The sequence below is a fragment of the Misgurnus anguillicaudatus genome, chromosome 2 (assembly GCF_027580225.2).
Source record: "Misgurnus anguillicaudatus chromosome 2, ASM2758022v2, whole genome shotgun sequence".
Taxonomy (NCBI): Eukaryota; Metazoa; Chordata; class Actinopteri; order Cypriniformes; family Cobitidae; genus Misgurnus; species Misgurnus anguillicaudatus.
In genome coordinates this window covers 42,153,758-42,172,972 of record NC_073338.2, presented here as the reverse complement: position 1 = coordinate 42,172,972, position 19,215 = coordinate 42,153,758, and the positions used below count along the sequence as shown (strand labels likewise).

The window sequence follows — 19,215 nt, the reverse complement described above, 5'->3', positions numbered from 1 at the left end:
GTGTACTATGTGTATTAAATAAAATTTGCCCGAATTGTAGGGTTGTTCACTTGCTGTCCTTGTTGCTCTGCTGGAATGTTTCCACGGCAACGCAAACTCACGAAACCATTTCCGCGTGTCCTCATCTACAGCAACGTCAAATACACAAGCACGAGCCCGTCATGGTCCGCAGTAAGTTTCTTTTTTTACATTCAGTCATTATAGTAATTAATAAAAACATGTTTTCAAACATTTAACCTAATGATATGTATGTCAAATAAACTTTAAATGAGACTTTTTGAACGTTCGGTTCGTTTTCAGTCAGTGAGGAACTGATCCGCCGCAGAGCGGAGCACAATAATGGTGAGATCTTTTCCCTCGAGGAGGTTTCCCTCCATCAGCAGGACATTGAGAGGATCGAGCACATCCACAACTGGTGCAGAGACCTCAGAATCCTCTACTTACAAAACAACCTGATCCCTAAAATAGGTAACCAGACCTTCCTATGCAAACAGTATCAGTAACCCTTACGAAAAAGTAGCATGGTCTTACTACAGTTACCACAAAATTAGCATGGTTTTGGCAACCATGGTTTTTATAAACCATAGTTAAGCCATGGTTTGTGTAGTAAAAGCATGGTTGTGGTGATAGTAATCAATACACCACAATAAACCATTGTTAATTTTTGTAAGGGAAGAACACACAAAATGCATAAATGCCCATTGATACGCTTGCAATTACATAATATACTGTTATTAATGTTTTTGCAGAAAATGTGGGCAAACTAAAGAAGCTGGAGTATTTAAATTTGGCACTGAACAACATTGAAGTCATTGAGAATTTAGAAGGTGACAATGATACTCTGTCTTTTTAATACATCAGATACAATAATGCTTTTGGGTATTTTTCTATTTACTTATCACAATTTATGTTTTTATTCATAATATATACACACATACTGTGCAAAAGTCTTTGGTCACCACCACCAGCTTTTTTTCTAGCAAAGTTTAAATATCCATCCATATTTATTTATTTTTCTTTTTATTAAGACACAAACAGAAAATACAGAAAACATGTACACAAAATTAAAAACAAAACATTTTCAGAACTAAATGTCTTGGTATTAAACAAACACATCTCAAAAATGTTTGAGGAGACTGAAGTCATTCGATTAGAATTAGAAATTGGGATTAAATTTCATTTAGGTTTAAGAGATCCTGCAGTTTCCTGCTATTGTTCAAGTGGAAAGGGAATTTACTCCTACTTGACACTTCAGCTTACTTTTATACTGTTTTTAATACTACATACACATTTCCTGTATTTTCTGGTTTTATTCTAATATAGAGACTAAGAAATAATGATATATGATCACTATACCATTGCCAAAACAACAACTCTAATGGTGGCCTAAAACTTTTGCACAGTAGTACGTATATATTAGGGGTGTGACGAGACACTTAATCCACGAGACGAGACAAGAGATTGGGTTCACGAGACGAGATTTTTACATTTTTTAAGAAATTCTCAAAGATAAAATAAATGAATGGGAAACTTAAATCACATTATTTTGAAATGTTTTAACTAATCTAAGACTGTCCCTTACAATTATTTTGCTAATTGATAATGTGAGGTAATTCGATTTTTTTGTAATAAATAGACCCAAGTGAGCAATAACCTTTAAAATTACATAATTTTATGTAATAATACATAATAATTAATTAATTTTAGTGCAAAGCCAGACATGTTATGTTTTATTCCCAACTACAAAATATGTTTGTTTGTTTGTGTAGGCTGTGAAAGCTTACAGAAACTGGACCTCACTGTGAATTTTGTGGGTAGGCTGAGCAGTGTGGAGTCACTAAAACAAAACGTTCATCTAAGAGAGCTCTACCTGGTGGGAAACCCCTGTACTGAATTCCAGGGATACAGACAGTATGTAATAGCTTGTCTCCCTCAACTACAGGTACCGGTCTATAATAGAGAAAGACAGAGAGACACTTCTCAGTCTGTGTTGTGAATACATTACTGCTTTTCGTTTTGCAGTGGCTTGATGGAAAAGCAATCGGACGAGCTGAGCGTATCCAGGCTCTACAGGAACTGGATGCAATGAGAAAGCGCATCTTAGAGCAGGAGGCGGAGCACTTCCAGAAGAGAGAGATACAGAAAAGGAGTGGCTTAAGAGACACCACACCCACAGAAGAACAGGGGCAAATACAGAACCATACTCAAAATAACCAGTGAGTGTATTAAACAGGCCAGAAACCATAACCAGATAAGCCATGTTTTCTCTATGCTGGACCTTTAAAATGTTTCTGTTATGGAATTTACTTTTCAGGTTGGTCAATGAAAACCAAAATGAAATGACACACCAGAATCAGGAATCAAGCTTCAAGTCTCACACAGATGCAAAGGACCAGGATAGGGAATTCTGGGAAAAGCCATGTGCATTTACACCAGAGTCCAGAATAGAGGCCCATCGCCATCTGGAGGAAAAGAGAAGAGCGAAGGAGAAAGAGAGGTATTTCCAATAAAGAGAAGGATTCAAAACACTGTTATAATATCTGTAATTAATCTAACCGGCTGAGACCATGCTGATGCTACAACCAACCCTATAATGTTACAACAGAGCCAATGTCTACATCTTTACATTTATATAATAAAACCCCCGAAGGTTTACATTTGTGAGGACGCAGAACAATACATTTAAAATATTTATTTTGTTATTAAAGAAAAACACTACCGTTTTTCAATATTTTACTATGTTCTTACCTCAACTTAGACGAATTAATACATGCCTATCTTTTTTCAATGCGTGCACTTAATCTTTGTCCAGCGTGTCGTGAATGTGTTAGCATTTAGCCTAGCCCCATTCATTCCTTAGGATCCAAACGGGTATGAATTTAGAAGCCACCAAACACTTCCGTTTTCTCTATTTAAAGACTGTTACATGAGTAGTTAGACGAGTAAATATGGTGGCACAAAATAAAACGTGGCGATTTTTTAAGCGGATAAAAATGAGAACTATATTGTATGGGGGAAGAGCACTTAGTTTGCAGCACTTCTACCTCGGCGCAGCTACATCATCACTAAGAAATGAATGGGGCTAGGCTAAATGCTAACACATTCACGACGTGCTGTACAAAGATTAAATGCACGCATTAAAAAAAGATTGCTATGTATTTATTCATCTAATTTGAGGTAAGAACATAGTAAAATATTTAAAAACTGTGGTGTTTTCCTTTAACTAATGCAGACCTTCCGCGAAGAAATCCCGTTTACTTTCAGTTTTAAGAGAAGACATTTAAATGTCATGAACACACTATTTGGTTTAATCATTTGTAAATATAATGTTAAATACAGGCTATTAAAATACATTCATATTTAATTTTTGTGTAATATTAAACTGTACCTGTCAAAATTATTTGCAGTGTTACCCTGTGTTATTAGATTGAACAGTTGTTGTGTGAAAAATAACAAACCTGCAAATGTCGCAACTGGCCAATCAGAATTAAGCATTCCAATGAGCCATGAAATAATGTAGTATAATGTATAATGTGGAGTTTTATATAGTAATTGTTTGAAATTTCATTTTAATACATTACACTCACTTCTTTGTTTCTACAGAGAGAGTCATGAAACCAAACCCCCCAGATCTCTAATCACTGCAGATGGACGAGTGCTGAACATCAATGAGGCCAAGTATAAAAACATATACACAAAAATAAATACACTTTAATTTAGGCACATTTATGAATATTAGCACACACGTAAAAAATCGATATCTTAACGTTCCTACTTGTGTTAAAACCAGGTGTTGCACACATAAAAAATTGAAAATTTTCCCCATCTGTTTTCTGTTTACAAGGTTGGACTTCAGTCTTACAGACGATGAGGACAACAACTGCATGCTATTGGACTTGCATGTTTACAGGTACAAGAAAAAACATAAATGTTTACTTAGTTATCCAAATTAACAAACTGTTCTGTGTAGGGATGCACCGATAGGATTTTTTTGGGCCGATACCGATTCCGATTTAAACAGACAACTTCTGGCCGATACCGATATTAAACACTTGTATACAATACTATACAGTTGGTCTATTAGCTAGTTTATTTCTGCATCAAATTATTTTTACTGAACATGGATTGGATCTAATTAACATTCAACTGACCAACATAATAAGAGAGGCACAAATTAAGCTAAAACAAATATAATAAGACAGCATGACAACCTTCAAAGGTGGTTTTTGCTATTCAGCATTTATTTTATTAACAATATTAAATCATTTTTACATGTAATGGATTTTTTTATGCAGTTAATTAATAAACAATCGGTATCGGCCTTTCCTCGTGCTATTGCCGATATGCCGATGGTTTCAAATTCATCAAAAATCGGCCGATAAATATCGGTGGCCGATACATCGGTGCATCACTAGTTCTGTGTAATAGATTTGGTGCTTTTTTGATTTGCTTGATTTATATTTTATGTCAACACAGTCAGAAAAACGGTACAAAACTGTACAATTGGTTATGTTTACAAGCAGTGCTTTAAGTGGCCCAAAAGAAGTGCCGGTACTCTATTTTTCTTTTCTTTTTTTGCTGACTAGACTTCTATATTGAAGGGGTTTTATATTCAGCAGTCAACAGACGAGCTTGTAAAAAATAATAAATCCTTATATAAGTTTGTGGATTTGCTTGAGCTAAAAAATAGCTATTGAACATACATAAAATGTGCAAAAGGTAGATATATAAGTAAAATTTTCAGCATGGTCAAATGCTAAAACTAGTTGTTCAGATAGAAAGAGCTTAAAAACAAAAACTTTAAAATGACACCAAGACCATGTCTATGGGTTCAAGAATAACAAAATACTGGCAATTTAAAACTAGAAAGTCATCACTTTATTTTTTCCCATTGTTTTCCATTTTGAGGGTGGTAAAACTACTGTGCATGTCGTTCAAATTCATTGAATTTTCGTTGAGCAGTGTCCCAAACCAAAAAGGGCACCAAAGGGGGTGGTACTATTAGTTATATTACTAGCATCAACTTAGACACGTGATTATAATGGGAAATATAATAACAAGAATTAAAGTGTGACAAAAAATATTCAATATGATTTACCTGCTGGCTTGATGGATCTTTGAATCCATGTTTGCAATGTTGAACTGCCTTTATAAGCAGCCTCCCTTGCCGTTCTCTGTCTTTGTTTTGTGAAGGCATTTGTGTTTTTTGTATTTTTGCCTACAAAGTGTGCCAACAACAGCAAATTTAGTGTTTATATTAACTTAGATCTGATCGGGAACATTAAATCCATTAGACAAGCGATAATAGTAAGAATGTGGATATTTTGTTGTTGTTTGCTTGCTAAGTTGTTAGCACTTTTACATTTTACAAATACATAAACAAACTTCCAAATGAGTTATTCTGCGGTTTAACAGCTGATATAATGTAATAAATCTACCTGTTAATGCAACGAACTTCAGAAACCGTGGTCCAGGCAGAGAGTGCACACAGAGATGCTGCAGAGCGGGCGGGAAAACACGAAGTGGATTAGCGGAATCAGTGGATCTTTAGCGATCTTTAGGATCTTTTTATAGATCACAACCTTTGCGTGCGAAATTACGGAGGATAAAATACGGGAGATTTAAGGGAAAATACTAATACAGGAGGACGGCGGGAAAGAAGGGTAAAATACGGGACTTTCCCGGCCAAAACGGGATACTTGACGGGTATGAGTCACACCTCCACACCACGTTGAGGCTGACTGACAGCAAAGGCGATGCATGCGCTTTTAACTTGTAAACTCAAGGGTGTATGGGTAATGTAGTCTCTGCTCTCGGTGGGACGAATTAGGAAGTGTACATTGTGAAGAGTGCTCTGAAAAGCGCCAGCGCAGCCAAAGGATTAAAACCTCTGATTTAAACAGACGTTCCGGTACGCTAAAAGCATGTTCTGGGCTCAGGGAGAGGTGGTGGTACGCTCAAGAGCTATTTTTAGAAGTGGCGGTACTGAGTACCGGTGCGTTCCGGCCCACTTAAAGCACTGTTTACAAGTATATAGGGCTGTCTACCTGTAGACATTTCCTGGAATAGCATTTCTGCACAAGAGAGCCCTCTGGCTTTTGGATGTGGCGGCATTTTACCGTAATTCATTCAAATTCATTCATTGAGAAAACGCGCATTTGCACGATTAATCGTTACAGCCCTACAAGTATACTAAACAATAATGCAATGCTGTACCTTATTGGGTATACATTACTGTACCTTAAGAATCTATTGTGTACCTTTAAAGGTACAGTTTACTGTTTTGTGCCCCTAAAATTGTTTCTTAAATAAAAACACCACAGTTTTTCAATGTTTTACTATGTTCTTACTAGGGATGTCAAATTATGCATTTTCCCATATTCGATGATCATTTAAATTAACGATCAATCAATCGAATAATCGTTAACAGAGTAATAGTGCAATAAGCCATTACAGCAGTGGCATATAGCCAATGACATAAAAGTGTCCATAAAAACGCCAGCTTCCTCGCGCGAATTAAAAGATTTTATTTTGTCTAAATAATATGCTAGTGGGATTGTAAAATGAGTCAGTGTAGTTGGTGTTTTGATAAAAATCATCAATTTAATCTCGTAACGAAATATAATGACTAATAGACACAGTAAACTCCGCCTCATAACGGGCACTACACACAGTCGCATGCATCCATGACAAAATAAAAGTTTCATTATCATCAAGTGTTATTTTTCTAGTTGTTCACCTCGCTTTCTGAGTCGTCGATACACCGCTTGTTGTAATTATATCCAAGAAGCACACGAAAGGGCACTTTTCACGTCGTTACCTCAGCTTTAGACCTGCGGCGTACTTTCAGCAAAGATGCTTGTGTTATGAAGACTTCAACCTTCCATTAGAAAACCCGCAACAGTGTTTAGCGTGTAGCGCCTCAGCCAGTCATGATGATGATCAATGATATATGTTGCGGGAGTTCAGAGTGTAACGACAGTCAGTTACAGTTTACACTTAACAGTTTCTTGCCAGAATTTAAGTTTTTCATTTTAATCTGTTTATTAAAAACGGCTTCTGGACGCCTTCCCTAAAGCAGCGTTAGCAGCGCTGCTATGCTAATCTTGCAGGCTTCCCTGAAGAGGGTCTTTGCTTTCAGTATCCTAACTGTGTTTAGATTTTCGGCATCGGACCCTCTCAGATCCTCTGCGGATGCAATTTTGTTACGTTAGCAGCCAGCCTCGTCTTGAATGAGGACAAAAAGCCCAAGTGAGTGTTTGGCATCGAGCATCATTGTGATCATGGCTAGTTTAACTTCTTTGCGCTTGGTTAGTTTTTTCAGCAGCTGTGTATGTGCTTTGCGCAGGCGCCGGACACACATGCTTGCTTTTTCGACAATCGTTAAGTTTTATCGATTTAATTCTTATCGACAATTAATCGAAGATCGATTAATTGTTAACATCCCTAGTTCTTACCTCAACTTAAACAAATTAATACATACCTATCTTTTTTCAATGCGTACACTTAATGGCGTGTAACTACTCATGTAACAGTCTTTAAATTGGGAAAACATGGAAGTGTTTGGTGGCTTCTAAATTCATCCCTGTTTGGATCCTAAGGAATGAATGGGGTTAGGCTAAATGCTAACACATTCACAACTCGCTGTACAAAGATTAAGTGCACGCATTGAAAAGAAAAAAGGTATGTATTAATTCATCCAAGTTGAGGTAAGAACATAGTAAAATTTTGAAAAACTTTGGTGTTTTCCTTTAAGGAACACAATAGGTCCTTAGGATATAATTTTGTACTCCAAAAGATACAACATTTCAATGTGTTGTATAACCATAAAGGTACAAAAATGAACCTTTAAGGATACCACCTGGTCCCCAGCGACAGAACAGTTACAGTTTTGTACCTTTTTTCTGACAGTGCAGACTAAACTTATTGTATTATAGTATTTAAAAAAGGTTATAATGTACAAATTGTTTCAAAGGATGATGTATGGTACCCAAAAGGAAGATTTTGTCTCACTCAGCAGAATTATTTATCTCTTTTGAATTAACTTTGGATGCTTTTCCCTTGGCAGTCATTTCGCAATTTTTCTCATAACAGCGCACACTCACATTGGTCTCTTCTGTACTGTAGGCATATGGACACTTCACTGCTGGATGTAGATGTTCAGCCAACATATGTGAGAGTGACCGTCAAAGGAAAGGTACAGTATCCTATCCATCTCTCATCCTCTCTCTTTTCATCTCTCTCTCCTTTGGGTTTGACCTCTAAAGCTGATTACCCAGCAGTAAATCTACACTTTTTATTCTGCTTCATTTCCCCACAAATCTGTGACACACCAGCATGTGTAACAGTCCTCGCTTCACCACACACCAGTGTAACCCTGTGTGTGTGTGACAGTATTGATTGATATGAGGTTTATGACTGTAGTAGATTACATTTACAACGTGCTTAAAATCCCACATTAATAAAAGTGAATGTGTGTGTGCATGTAGGTGTTCCAGCTGGTTTTGCCTGCAGAAGTTAAACCTGACAGCAGTTTAGCCCAAAGATCCCAAACCACCGGCCACCTGCTTCTCACACTACCCCTGGTACGGCTTACTATACCTGAAACACACTCCTAATGTCTGTGACCATCAATTCCATCCTAATTCACAAATACAGGGAGTTCATTCAAACATTTAGCATGAGTAGTTTTACTGAAACTTAAAGAAGAGTCCCAAATTTTTTGGTGTATATAAATAATGAAATCATGTAATGCACAAGCATTCGATTTGAATAGGATTTAGGATTTATTTATGAGCATGTGCAGCATGCAGTGCAATAAGATTGTTCAAGGAAACTTCAGCTGTGTCATGATACACCTGCAGTGCAGATGGAATCTGAACACAAGATTAAAAATGCGCTGACTAGCTTGTTTAAAGTGCATAACAGATTTCTGGTTTAATCTGTTGATTTATAAATGAAACCATACATGCCTGAAATACATCATTGCATGGTGGTTTTCGTAAGGGTCAATTTTTTGAACTTGAAGCTTAAAGCTGAATAAATAAGCTTTTCATTTTTGCTTTGTTAGGATAGGGCAATATTAGGAATAGATACAATGATTAAAATTAAAAAAATCTGGAGACTGATTGTGCAAAAAATCTAAATATTGAGAAAATCCAAAGTCCAAATGAAGTCTTAGCAACACATACTTTAAAAAAAAAGGTTTGCTTTAGCGCTTTCTACTGGCTTACAGCTGTAATGACGTTATGGACTGAATTGGGAAATTGTAAGCTTGAATGGAAACCAAATTTGAATGGGAAATCCCTAAAGGGCGCTAGGAATGAGTCCAAGTTTGTAGGCGAGATTCTTGCCAATTTTGCTGCATCCACTTACACAAATAAAGTTTTGATGTATTACAGTAGGAAAATATCTTCATGGAACATGATCTATACTAATGATTTTGGCATAAAAGAAAAATTGATCATTTTAACCCATGCATTGTATTTTTGGCTTTTCTTCAAATATACCCATGCGACTTACGACTGGTTTTGTGGTCCAGGGTCACATATATTTGCATTTTCTCTAGGCACATGGAGAGATAAAACCCAAAAAACACATTGCCAGACCAGCCAGCGCTACCCATGAAAGAAAAACCGAGAAAGACGAGACAAGGTAAGCCCCAATTCAATACAAATACAATAGCAGAACTGTAATGTAGTGTACGGTCAAACATTCTGCATTCTCAAACTATTTTAAGAAGCCCATGAGAGTAGCTGTCAGATGATAGTTTATGAGAGCAAATCAAAATGTTGTTCTAACATTTTGAAACTCGAACACATTGAGTCTCATGAGTCATGGACAACTTTTTATAATTCAGAGCTTTACACCCTCACGTCCTCTTACTTATTGTATGGAAATAAAGTATTTGTGGAGTTGCTTTAAAGAAAAGTCTGTATTTACATAATTTACTCACTTATTTGTTCTGATAAACACAAAGGAAGATGTTTTGAGAAATGTTTGTAACCAAACTGTTTGTGGACCCCATTCACTTCCATAGTAGGAAAAAAGAATACTATGGAAGTAAATGGGGTCCATGAATGGTTTGGTTACAAATATTTCTCAAAATATCTTCCTTTGTGTTCAGAACAAAGACATTTATGTTGGTTTGTAACAACATGAGAGTAAGTAAATTTTGGCAGAATTTTCACTTTTGGGTGAACTATCCTTTTAAAGCAAGGCCGTAACCACACCTTGAACCTTGGGGGGACCAAAAACGTGTGTGTGTTTATAGATATGTTATATATATATATATATATATATATATATATATATATATATATATATATATATATATATATATATATATATATAATGTTATATATTTTCCACCAGATGTAGCCATCAAGCCAAATATTGAATTCATACAAAGAAATCAGAACATTTAAGTATACAAGTTGAGTCATAATAAATAAAGTGAAATGACACAGGGAATAAGTATTGAACATATGAAGAGAACAAAGTGCAAAATTGCATAGAAAGCCAGAGATCACCTGAATTTTTGAGAGAGAAACTCTGCCCCCTATCAATACTAATTGATATCAGCTGCTTTAGTCCTAATTGATGGCCTATAAAGGCTTCTCGTTACCTAGGAGGCATACAGGAAAGACTTCATGATGGGTAAAAGCAAAGAACTCTCTTTCAAATGGAAGCTCAAGTTTACCCTAAAAACTTGACACATCAGTTTACATTTTTATACAGTTTTTAATACTATATATACATTTCCTGTATTTTCTCGTTGTATTCTATTAAAGAGACTGAGAAACAATTATATATGATCACTATAAATTGCAAAAACAACAAATCTAATTTGTTGGCCTAAGACTTTTACACAGTATATATAAAATAAAAAACATCAAATATTGGGGGGGCAATTTGGTTGTTTCTGATTATTGGGGGGGACTATATTATAGTTTAAAGGGATAGTTCACCCAAAATGAAAATGTTGTCATCATTTACTCATGTTCTGCAGAACACAAAGGTAATGTTTGTTGTAACCTGTAACAGTTTTGGAGCACCATTGACTTCCAAAGTATTTTTTCCTGCTATGGAAGTCAATGGTGCCCCAGCTTCCTGCTCAATTACAAATATCTTCCTGTGTGTTCAGCAGAAATTCAAAGATTCAATTTATACAGCCAAATGATGACAGAATTAAATTTTTTGGGTGAACTATAACTCTATAAACTCTTGTATGCTTCATATTTACCTAAGGGTCTATAAATCATAATGAACTAACATCATTCAATCAATTAATTTTTACGTAGTACATGCCTTAAAGGTGCAGTGTGTAATTTTTAGAAGGATCTCTTGACAGGAATGCAAAATAATATACAAAACTATATTATCAGTGGTGTATAAAGATTTTTGGTAACACTTTATTTTACGGTGTCTTTGTTACACATGATACATGTAATTATTAATGTAATAACAGTTAATTATGCATAATTACATGCAACTAACCCTAAACCAAACCCTAATCCTAACCCCAACCCTAAAGTAAGTACATGTTATTAATGATTATTACTTAGTACTTAAATGTATAATAACACTGTAACAGTGACACCGTAAAATAAAGTGTGACCAGATTTTTCATAATGAACCGTTATGTTTTTATTACCTTAGAAAGAGACGATTTTATCTACATACACCGAGGGTCCCCTTACATAGAAGTCGCCATTTTGTGCTGCCATGTTTCTACAGAAGCCCTTAACAGACAAACTTTTTACTAAGTTGTCTCCGAAGATGACATGTTTGTGCAGTGGCAGCTAACGTAACTTCTCTATGCGTTGCAAAAGCAAAGAGTGAGCAGTGGACTGAGACGTTTGTTGCAATGCGCAACTTCACCACTAGATGCCACAAAAATGTACACACTGCACCTTTAACTCAGCATTAGTTCATGTTTAACCTTAGACCAATGAAGAGTCATTATTGAGTACAACATGATATGTTTTTTAGTTGTTAGTTAATGTGTTAATAACAATGAATTCATGCGTTTAGTCATGAGTCATGTTGTAGTTAATGATGATTCTTCATTAGTTTTACTAGTAACACATTACTAGTGTTAGCGATTTCGCTTTATAAACCTCTAAGTCTCTCGAGTTTTCCCGCTGTGTTTGTGCAGATCGCTGCAGAAGGTCCTGTGCAGTCCCTGTTATCAATGTCCCCTGTGTGTGTGTGTAGAGGCAAATCTAATGCGTCTTAATGTATGTTTACATTAACCTGCGTGACTGTGATATGGAATTAGTGTAATGACTTTACTTAGGTTTCATGTCATTGCGCAGCTGTGTTTGTCCTTCAGACGATTCTATCAGCACAGTAGGTGAACACGGAGGTATGACATTGAAGACCCAATAAAAATGTAAATACAATGCAAATATAGTGAGTGATGTCATTCCACACACACACATAAACACACACTTCTTTTGTGTGACCTAACACTGATGGATGACATCATTTGAGCCTGATTACTTTTGACCCTTTTGACACATTTGAAGGTCACACACACACATACACACAACAGATTAGATGTTGTTATTTACTCCATGTGTATCACAGTGTGTCACCTGTGTTTGTGTTCTTTCCCCTGAGGAAATCACAGCACTTTTAGTAAATCATTTCTGTGTGTGATAATGTACCCAACGAGATACTGATTGGCTCAGCATGCACAATATAATTACTTGCTATCAGTAATTCAGCAGCCATACAGGTTTCAGCTTCAGCTCTAATTACATTTTCACTGATTTATTTTTAAAGCATGAGAGAGAAAGGAGACAGCTAGGATACTGTACAAAGCACAGAGATAGATGGGATGTTGTGTATTAGTATTAAGTACAATAATTTGATAGTGATTCCAGGAATAAACAAAAATTATCTCATGTTTCTGTCTGAACAAAGCCAGGTTGTGTGCGGGAGTCACAAACCTTTTAGCTTGATACAGTATGTCAAGAGGGATTTATCTGTGATCATGATCCCACCTATCATATTAAGAATGGTGCAATGTCAGAAAAAATTGTCAAAATATGTACATCAGCTATCACTGGGTGGTATCATTTTAAAAAGTACAGCTTTCGGTAATTTCGGTAATGTTTTCTATACCAAGAAAGTGACAAGATAAAAACCACAATTTTCTGTTACAAACTTTCACATAGCATCTTTAGCTTATAAAAAAATAAAAAAATCAAATCCATAACTTTCAAAGATTTACTATAAAAACTGATCATTTTTTCCAACAAAATACAATTAATCCATTAGTTTTTTTTTCAAAATGCTATAAATCTATTGAATCAATATATAAATGTGCATTCATCTTTGCCATGTTATATTCATTTGGTTGACTAGTGGTATACACTGATTAAAAAATAAACATTAAAGGTGCAATTTGTAAGATATTTGCAGTAAAATCTCCAAAAACCACTAGGCCAGTGTTATATATTTTGTCCAGCTGATTACTATCAATATCTGTAATGTTACTAGTAAATCGTGAGAAAATTTCCATTCAAAACATTGACACGGGGCAGTGCAGTCTCCTGTCAATGACGTTAATATCCATGTGACCCTTTGTCACCGCCTTTACTGACGTAAACCACATGACAACACTGGTCGAGCTCGAAAAAATAAAATGGCGGCAGTGTTAATTTTGGCAGCAAATTCTGATTTAGTCTTAGTCTTAGTCTTTTGAATAACACACCATTTAGTTTTAGTCTTATTTTAGTCATCTGAAATCTTTTAGTCTTAGTCTAGTTTTAGTCGACGAAATATCATAAGAGTTTTAGTCTTAGTCCAGTCTTACATTTTTTAGTCTGTTATGGAATGGTATCAAGGTTTGAATATGCAATACAGAAACAGATTTAATGGTTGTAGAAAACACGTATTATTATTTTATTCTTAATGTCAAAAAACTGACCGTGGCTTTATAAAAAGATAATATCACATAAAACAAGCATAAGGCCCGCTCTACCTAAAAATATACATGGTCCCTGAAAAAGATATGCATTCTCCCTAAATGACATGCACACACAGACACACGCGCGCGCGCACACACACACAGACAGAGACACACACACACACGCACTTACGCACGCACTTTGTCCAGTCATGTAAAACCACAACATCTACTATAATAGTAACGTTACACATTTCATTCAATTTGAGGACACTGAATATTTATACTCAGTATTAATTCAGACAAACCAATACAATCAATACAGTTCAGAGGTGTATTCCTTTCGTTTCTATGTTATTCCAAGTTTAGCGAAAACACGGTAGTTTATCTGATAGCGTGTATGCTTACCTTCGCATGTATTTCTGGATGAGTCGTCTTTACAGGCTGTTGTCTTGTCATATTTGAAGTGTGACCAGTTTAGACGCTACAGTAGCTCTGACATTGACATTTGTTGTTAATGAGACATGTCTTCGGACCGGGTGCACCGCAAAACGTTAGCGTGTTGCTAACGAGCGAAGTCAACTAAAATCAGCCAAAGCTGGGTAACTAAGACGGTAGCTACAACTAAATATAATGTAAACAACCTGTTGTGAAAACGAACTTTGCCGCGGGTTTTTAAAATGGCTCTGCCGACTGCTGCCTCCGTAGATCAACCTACCCTAACAGATTCGCTCTGATTGGATTTCTTCACAACTTGTCCCACAAAATGAGTCGCTCTGATTGGATCTCTTGTCCATTCGTCCCTCCCTAACATTTTCGTCTTATTTTTATTCGTTGACTAAAGTGTCAGTTATATTTCGTTACAGTCTTCGTCATCATATCTGACTTTTATTTAGTTTTTATTTAGTTTTCGTCCGTGAAAAAAGGTTCGTTGACGAATATTTTTCGTCATCGTCTTCGTTAACGAAATTAACACTGAATGGCGGCCAAGGAAGCGGCTGGAGCACAAATTTAGTGAAAATAAACGTATATTTTCACTTTTTAAGCATTTTAATTTCATTTCTAGCGAGAAATTAGTATTTTAGTTTTCAAATATGTGATTAGTTATCACAAAGGCGCTCTCTGTTTTTATTTCAAACACGCTGCCTTTGAAGTGCGTCGGAATGCCTTTCTCTGAGCGGCCTTCAGGCCTCCGAATCCGAAGTCATGTCCTCATGAGGCAGCGAGGCCACAAGTCCTCACAGTCCTCACTGCCTTGAGTTTTCGGACGCAGCCAGTGTTGTGGACAAATGCGGAACTATGCGCTTGCTTATGGACTTATGGATATCTCTGTACCGTCTGCCGCTGGTTGTGTCAGCTCCTGTAAGCGTACGGGCCAACCAAACGACCCAAGAAGAGTTTGGAACAAAACGAGGGAGGATCAATTTGGTGTTGCATTATCTGGATAGAGAGAGCTTCACGACAACATTTAAATAGACCAAGATTCTGATCCTGCTTGTGTTTTACGCGATGGGTGAGTTGTTTTGATTCGTAACCCTTTAAAAAACGTATGCTATTATATTGATGACAACATTGTAATCAGCGCGTCTTCCCGCGGACGATATGCACATCAAAGGTATTGTGAGATTCTGATCCTGCTTGTGTTTTACGCGATGGGTGAGTTGTTTTGATTCGTAACCCTTCAAAAAACGTATGCTATTATATTGATCACAACATTAGTGTGTAGACTGTAATCAGCGCGTCTTCCCGCGGACGATATGCACATCAAAAGGTATTGTACAGCAATATAAATGGTCATTTTAAGACACTTCACAATAAGATTTGTACTGTCAATACATTATGTGAAAATTCATTGTAAGTTGAAAACTTAATTCTGAGCTGTGTTTACCATCGAATTTGGACTAATACTGTAATATCAATATGACTAACAATTTCGTTTTGAACATCACATATAAACTTACATAATGAAATAAACGATGTCATCAAACGCAACATTTATAAGACTTGATTACCTTATCCATCAACGTGATTTCTCGTTCTCGTCTGATTGATGGCTAAAGTTAAAGACTACAAATCCCATAATTCCACGCTGCTTCAGAGCGTCAGTAAACAACATCATTGTTTTTGTTTGATCTGGCGCCATCTTTCGGCACATAAATACAAATTGTATCTTTAATGGCATTAATAAAAACACTTACTGTGTCATATTAAAAACACTGTCATTGCTGCTGTTATACTTGGAACGTCGACCAAACTACAATACTGATTTTGGCAGTAACTCTTTTTTTTTTAAATGGCGTTTACCGTGTTTTGGAACCAAACTCTTCATATGTTGACCATTTTTTCTGACAGTGTTTTAATCTGAAAAGCAGAAACTAGTTAGGCGGCGTTCGAATTAAGGTTGGGCTGGGGTGGTCCCAGACCTCCTATAAGCATTGACGGACCCCATATAAAGCACAAAAATATTAATTAGGGGGGTCCCCTGGTTTTATTCAAAGTAAAATAAAATACTACATGAATTTAAAATTCTCGTGCTGCGCTGCCTCAAAGCGATACTGTGCTTTATTTGTCCCAATTTCGCAATTAACTAATTCAAAAGATTTCTGTCTGAATTTTTTTTTTTCTTGAGGAATTGACAGATTGTTATATTTAGATTTAGGTTTGGGTTATGGCCTTTAAAGAAATTATTCTCAAACTATTATTTCACACTAATTTGAGGGGTCAAAAGTGGTTAGGGTTTGAGTTAAACCAATAGTTCGGCCAAAAATGATATTAAACCCAAATTTACACACCCCCAAGCCGTCCGAGATGCATATGTCCATCATTTTTCAGACAAACACATTTTCAGTTATTTTAGAAAATGTTTTAGATCTTTCAGTCAATCAAATGTAAAGTTACAGGGTCCACTCCTTCAAGTCCAAAAAATGTGCGTCCATTCTTCACAAAATAAATCCAAACGGCTCCACGATGATAAACAAAGGCCTTCTGAGGGTAATCTGTGTGGTTTTGTTGTAGAAATATTCATATTTAAAACTTTATAAACAAAAATAACTAGCTTCCAGTAACGTCACCATCTTAGACTCCTCTGTATTCAGGAGAGAGTATCAGTGTAGTGTACGCACTTTTCTTAATGACGTATGACAAATGCGGAGGGCAGGGGCACAGAGCAGCAGCACAGAACCCTCTGTAAACTGCGTACGCTCTCATCTTGAATGCGGACGCGACTAAGATGGCAGGGTTACCGGAAGCGAGTTATTTTCATTTATAAAGTTTAAAATATAGATATTTCTCCAAAAAAATGCGCAAATTACCCTCAGAAGGCCTTTGTTTATCATCGTGGATTTATTTTGTGAAGGATGGATGCACATTTTTTGGACTTGAAGGAGTGGGCCCTGTAACTTCACATTTAATGAACTGATAGATCTAAAACATTTTCTAAAAAAAATTAAAATGTGTTTGTCTGAAAAATGATAGACATATGCATCTCGGACGGCTTCGGGGTGAGTAAATCATGGGTTTAATATCATTTTTGGCCAAACTATCCCTTTAAGGGTAATTTGTTATTTTTTATTAAAGCGTTGATCCAGGATCACATCTTAATTTGTGATATCATGGCAACCCTATAATGATTGGTGGCTTGCCCAGAGGGGCTTAGCTAGGGAACCCCTCCCCCAATCTTTGATATAATTCGAACACTGGTTAGACCTATAATACATGATGGTGTTGTCATGGTGGCCAGCAGTAGTAAAAAGCATCAAAAGTCTGTCATTTGTGAAACACAATATTAAGTGGGAAATAAATTAAGACGCCATGACTTTTTCCACTTGATTGAATTTGATTAGATTGTAAAAGTTGGCGTACCCTATTATTCATTGCTTATTATACTGTGCTCTAAAATGCCAAAGTCTGACATGGTTTAGTTACCGTGGTTTTAGCAGAAATGTTGTTTTGAATAATAATAAGGAAACCGGGAATCTGACTTTGATTTTGCATGGACGTGCACAGTTATAGACTAATAAACTTCAACAAAACAACTTTCTCAGTCTGATATATCTCTCTTCAGGACATCACGTGGGCGTGAATTATTGGAGGTGGATCCCAGTAAAAGTCTGGCTGGGAATCTGGCCAACATTGTTTCCAAAGGAAAGGACTTTTCCAACACACCCATGCAGTTCTCAACGGCACACCAGCATTGTGGCTTTGAAGAAAGGCCCGTGTCAAAAGACTTTGTGGATGATCCAGACGTCCCTCTGCTTATGTGAGAGAGAGAGAGAGAGAGAAAGAGAGAGAGAGAATTATGCTGTGATATGACACAGCAAGAGAGCATAAGTGATAATCACACCCTCTGCTGAGCTTGTGGAAGTGTGTGATGAAACACTGCGAGATATATTTAGCTCTCTTCATTAGACATATAGTCAAGTAGATGAGTAAATGTCAGTCTCATTACAGCTTACTGAATATTTCAGTCATAAAGATCCTCCAGACAGACACAGATATGTTTGTTGAAAATGTTAGCTCTCTGAAATAAAGTAAGGCCTGCCTGTGATGTTTCTGTTCTCACTGCCTTTTTGTATTTCTCATATTTTGTGTTTCACAGTATGTGTATGTATGTATGTAAAATTGTTTTGTTTTTTGAAAATAAAGCATGCACAGTCAACTTAAACTTTTAGTTATTCGACCCATTATAGAGACAGAGCGCAGCGCGTCATAACCTGAAAACCACGCCCATTAATATTAAAAGGGAAAAGCAATCCAACCTTCTCCATTGACTTTGTATTGCGAGAGGACGCCTCATTGTCATTTCTGGCTTATAACAAAAAACTGAATAATGCCTAAAAGCTGCTGTGTGACAATATGTACAGCTAACAAGCCAAAGAACCCAGAAATAAGTTTTTATAAGCTGTCGAGCCATAAAACCCAGTCTTTAAGGAGAATAAAGTGGATCGCCGACTATGTTTCCCCCTATTGGACGCAGTTTTTTGTTTTTTTTGGGTTGTTAGATGTACACCTTGTCACACAGCAGCTTTTAGGTATTAATCTGTTTTTAAGTTTAATCTGTAAATACGTTTTTATAAGCTGTCGACCCCAAAAAACGAGCGTTTAAAGACACAAAAATGGATACAGGCAACTTTTCATAGTACTTCTATTAGTAGAACTGCGTCCACTAGGGAGAAACGTAGTCGGCGATCCACTTTATTCTCCTTAAAGGCTGGGTTTTACGGCTCGACAGCTTATAAAAACTTATTTCTGGGTTCTTTGGCTTGTTAGCTGTACATATTGTCACACAGCAGCTT

At 36.4% G+C, this 19,215-nt stretch overlaps 1 protein-coding gene across 2 annotated transcripts; it reads left to right on the top strand.

The window, feature by feature from the left end:
* The first annotated feature begins 36 nt into the window (after positions 1-36).
* dnaaf11 (dynein axonemal assembly factor 11) lies at positions 37-18,584 on the top strand. 2 transcript variants are annotated; one of them, XM_055203284.2, is made up of 12 exons: positions 37-171; positions 301-468; positions 750-827; positions 1,770-1,942; positions 2,023-2,216; positions 2,315-2,497; positions 3,604-3,678; positions 3,845-3,910; positions 8,128-8,197; positions 8,490-8,585; positions 9,569-9,654; positions 17,985-18,584. In XM_055203284.2, exons 1-12 carry the CDS (start codon positions 162-164, stop codon positions 18,181-18,183), a joined length of 1,398 nt encoding a protein of 465 aa, XP_055059259.2. In that variant the 5' UTR covers positions 37-161; the 3' UTR covers positions 18,184-18,584. The 2 variants fall into 2 exon arrangements, with proteins under 2 accessions (XP_055059259.2, XP_055059260.2); XM_055203285.2 differs by lacking the exon at positions 750-827.
* Positions 18,585-19,215: the final 631 nt, after the last annotated feature.

Excerpts from the sequence above, each read along its gene's own strand:
- dnaaf11 (XM_055203284.2), top strand. Across the intron at positions 2,217-2,314 it reads AACCATACTCAAAATAACCA|GTTGGTCAATGAAAACCAAA; the intron begins GTGAGTGTATTA and ends TTTACTTTTCAG. Across the intron at positions 3,911-8,127 it reads TTGGACTTGCATGTTTACAG|GCATATGGACACTTCACTGC; the intron begins GTACAAGAAAAA and ends TCTGTACTGTAG.